Raw genomic sequence first — 4,006 nt, 5'->3', positions numbered from 1 at the left:
GAGATGTTTAAGTGTTAAATGAATACTAGCCTATATATTTACACACTTCAATTCTTATTTAGCAATCTTTTTTTTTTTTTTTGTAAAGAGTAGATGGGAGCAATCGGTTTAAAATTTCTTTGAAGTTCAAACAAATCAGAAAATTATGCACAAAGAGTGATACAATGGATTTCTTACCTACATAAAAGATTTACTTCTACTCAATTAAGATAAATATTTGAATTACAATTAAAAATAAATATTTAACCGATTTATACATAAACACTTCCATTTTCCCAGGCTGAGAGCTCTATGACATGCCGAAACCCAATCTATTCCGGATTCCTCATCTCATTAAACAGTGGACTTAAGAAAGATTTTAGCCGTGATCTGGAGACACTGATATCTGATTGAGGGAATATTTTAAGGAAAAAAATTAGACATCCCGCCGTCTGTGCAAAGGTATTCGATTTCATTTCAGCAAGGATATCAAAGTGTAGAAAGTAAAGGGAGACATACTGTAAATATCACACCGGAGATACACATGTTATTTATGGATAAAAGTTAATCGGGGAGAAAAAAATCCAAATGATTCATAATTACTGGAGAGATGAAGAGTGTGGAATAAATTTCAGCGGAACCTATTCTATGTCTGAGATAGCAGATGAAGTTAACTTGTTGCTTTGTTTGATGTGGAGAATCTACAATCGCCTGTCATTTCATGGAATCTTACCTTTCACCATTGTTTACTTGGAGGCTGTGTAGGCTAATGTGTGTTTTGAGTGAGTATATATACACGTCTTTTGTTCCTATGTTAATTGATTATGTCTACTTTGTCATGTGTAGTGCTCTCCGCAACCAATCTTTGTCATGGTAATAAGGAATCGTTTGATACTGACGATGCAGGATAATAATTTCCAATGAAAAACAAACTATAAAAATGTAAAATATGTTAGTTATTAGAAACATACATCAAAACATAAAATTCAAAATGTATGAAATATTAGGACTTGAAAAATGATTTATACTGTTTAAAAACTTAATATAAAAAAGTTCTTTAACCCACAACACGTTATAGACTCCTCGATCGTGACTTCACTGTAAACATAGGGGAGAAAGTCTGAAGGAAGTAAATAAAAGATAAATGTGGCTGGCAAATTTTGTGTACAAGCAAATAACGGTATTAAGAGGGAAACACATGGTAAAATGTATTCTTTTATTTGATTTATTTGGTGTACTATATACAACTTTTCTTTGTTATCTAAAAAACGTTTGGACTAGTTACTGAATCTTAAAATAAATTATGTTGTCAGCTTTTCCCTTTATCTTTAATCATTTTCTATTCAATTTCAATTTCATAAAAAAAATAATATAATTGTTTCATAATTATCGCTGAATCTTATTCTTATGAAAAATCAAGGCTTTTAGACATCGCTGGTTGCCCTCTCTAGGCCTCCATGGAACAAATTTAAATCTTTACGATAAAAAGCCATTTTTGGCTTGGAATTTTATTTTAAAAAATGACTATAATTTATTCATTTTAGCACTGAATTGCTGCAATTAATTCATCTATTAAAGATGATAGTTTACAACAGTCTGAAAAAAAAAAACAACATCAAAGTGATATTTTGTCACAGTGTAAGAGAATATCAGAAATGCGCCTTCCCTTCGTATTAAAAAAAACTCCCTGGGCTGTTATGAACTTAAGATAGAGTAAATAAACCATCCTGAGAGAAACTCATACTACCAAAATTCTACAGATATGTTGTTAAAATCCATATCAATTATGACGTCACGGCCTATGACACTGAAAAAAAGGCAAAGGCAAAGGGAAAATCAAAGAAAATGCAATAAAAGGAAAATTCAAATTTTGAAGTTGAATATGGATTTTATTTCAGTCGTGAGACAGGATTATTCGGAATTTCTATTCGTGCTTTGCACTCGTGAAAACATGAAATAATTGTAATAAATCCCGTTTCAAAATACAAAATATTGAATATCCTCTATTATTTTCACTTGACTTAATTTGTCTAGCCATTAAAAATAAGAATGATCCTTATTTGGGCAAACTTGGATACCAATTACCCTAGAACACACTGAGTTATCTTGGTCCAATTATTCTTGAAAGGTCGAAATAAAGAAAAAAAACTTACGCTTAACAGACGAAAACAATTTGCAAAAGATCTTCTGAATTAGGAATTTTCAAGTATTTACATTAAAATATTTTTATAGCATCATCAAAATGTCAAGGAATAATAAGTATCGTCTTATGTTTTTGAGGTTTGCAATGTCTTGAAGAAAATTAATCATTATAAATTGATCACATTATTCACAATTAGAAAGACCACTTTGTTACATTCAGGTCATGATAACAATTTGCAATCAGCAATGACCTTTCGTGGCATCTTTGTGCCGAAGCGTTTATATAGTATCATCAAAATGTAAATGATTAATAAGTATTGTATAATGTCTCTATTATTTCCTCATGTCTAAATGAAAATTCTACCATTACACTTTGATCACATTATTAATGATTAGGAAGTCAATCTAAAAATTCTTTCCCCGCTGTTAACATTCAGGTCATGATCATAAATCATAAATAGATATCAGGCTGTAATGGGGATCTTTGTTTTTGGTTCCTGTATTCTCTTGTTTGAATAATAAAACGAAAACATAAAATATTTCAGGTACCGTAGACATACATATTTCCAGGTGGTCATGTTTCCTTTTCTATGCATTTTCTATTTAAACCACGCGTAAGAAATCCGTGGAACTGTGTACATCTAGAATTGTAAAATAAGCAGTACCGTTACCCTGCCTTTTGTTAAATTTTTACGACAGCCAAACTTATCCTTAAATACTTTCATCTACGAGTAATACCACTAGGTATATAAAAAGAGTAAGTATGATGTATTTCAGAGCAGAACAAGCAACTCCATAACACATTCAGAAGCCTTGAAAACATTATTTTACCTCTGTCTTTACTTACTGTCTTAATTCAAATTTCTCCTTGTAAATCCTTCACTTTTTAAGGCCAGCATTTTGAAAAAATATATTCAAATCATTTAAGCAGATACGATGTACAATATTTCTGTGAAGATAAGGTGCATTATTCAAGAGTCTTCATTGACTTTTTCAGGTCTACTTTGTAGAAACATTTGTTGTCTGGAGTGTTGGAAATGTATAGGTGGGGAATGTGGTGGTGAAGAATTCGAAGAATATTCACAGAAAGTTAACTGCGCCAAGGAAGATTCTTGTATGGTATAAATTTACCTATTCCATTAGTGAATTACTGGTTGATTTTAAATAGATAAAACTGACTACTTAAGAAAACATATATGTCAATTTGATCATTTCATTAAATTGAATGAACATTTTAATGAACAATTTAATTATATTAAAGCTTAATAAAACATGGACATTAGAGAAAAAGAAAGGAAAAAAATGCTGTTCATTTATTGCATTTTGATATTCTTTAACAGAAAGTTGTATATGAGATGAAAGACTACTCCTCAGATGTGAAGTACGAATCTGTTGTGAGAACGTGTTTGAAAAGTCCCTGTGTTCCAGTCACCAAAGAGACATTTAATGCATGTCGAAGAAAAATTCGATCTTACAAATATTATGGATGTTCGATACGATCATGTTGTAAATCGGATTTATGTAACACTGCCACCGGAATGCTTTGTTGGAATCCTTACATTTGCTTCTATTTGTTAACAATGTTGCTTTGTAGAATGTGACCTATTGTGTAAGTGTTTTTTATAATAATGAATGAAATGATAAGAAATTTACTAATACTTTCGTCATTAATTCGGTTCAGTTCTTTCTAACACTCGGACTACACAATTTTCAACTAAATAAATGGCGTCCATGGATACTGTAACTTTGGTTTATCAAAACGTAAGGTACAAATAACCAGAAAATTTCAGAAGTATTGCCTTGCTGACTGCTGAACATCATATTGACAACAAAGAAAGACTTTGGCTGAAACGTGGATTAACTAATAAAACCCATTCTGAGTTCA

At 31.0% G+C, this 4,006-nt stretch overlaps 1 protein-coding gene across 1 annotated transcript; it reads left to right on the top strand.

Annotated features, from left to right (window-relative positions):
- Positions 1-371: 371 nt before the first annotated feature.
- Positions 372-3,767, top strand: LOC133188524 (uncharacterized). Its single transcript, XM_061323993.1, has 3 exons — positions 372-761; positions 3,119-3,240; positions 3,462-3,767. Exons 1-3 carry the CDS (start codon positions 701-703, stop codon positions 3,720-3,722), a joined length of 444 nt encoding a protein of 147 aa, XP_061179977.1. The 5' UTR covers positions 372-700; the 3' UTR covers positions 3,723-3,767.
- Positions 3,768-4,006: the final 239 nt, after the last annotated feature.

This window comes from Saccostrea echinata, unplaced genomic scaffold, assembly GCF_033153115.1.
Source record: "Saccostrea echinata isolate AGI-Se365-2 ecotype Australia unplaced genomic scaffold, CSIRO_AGI_Sech_v1 ptg000016l, whole genome shotgun sequence".
Lineage (NCBI taxonomy): Eukaryota > Metazoa > Mollusca > Bivalvia > Ostreida > Ostreidae > Saccostrea > Saccostrea echinata.
Note: the sequence above shows the minus strand (reverse complement) of the source record. Positions and strands in the feature narration are given on the sequence as shown.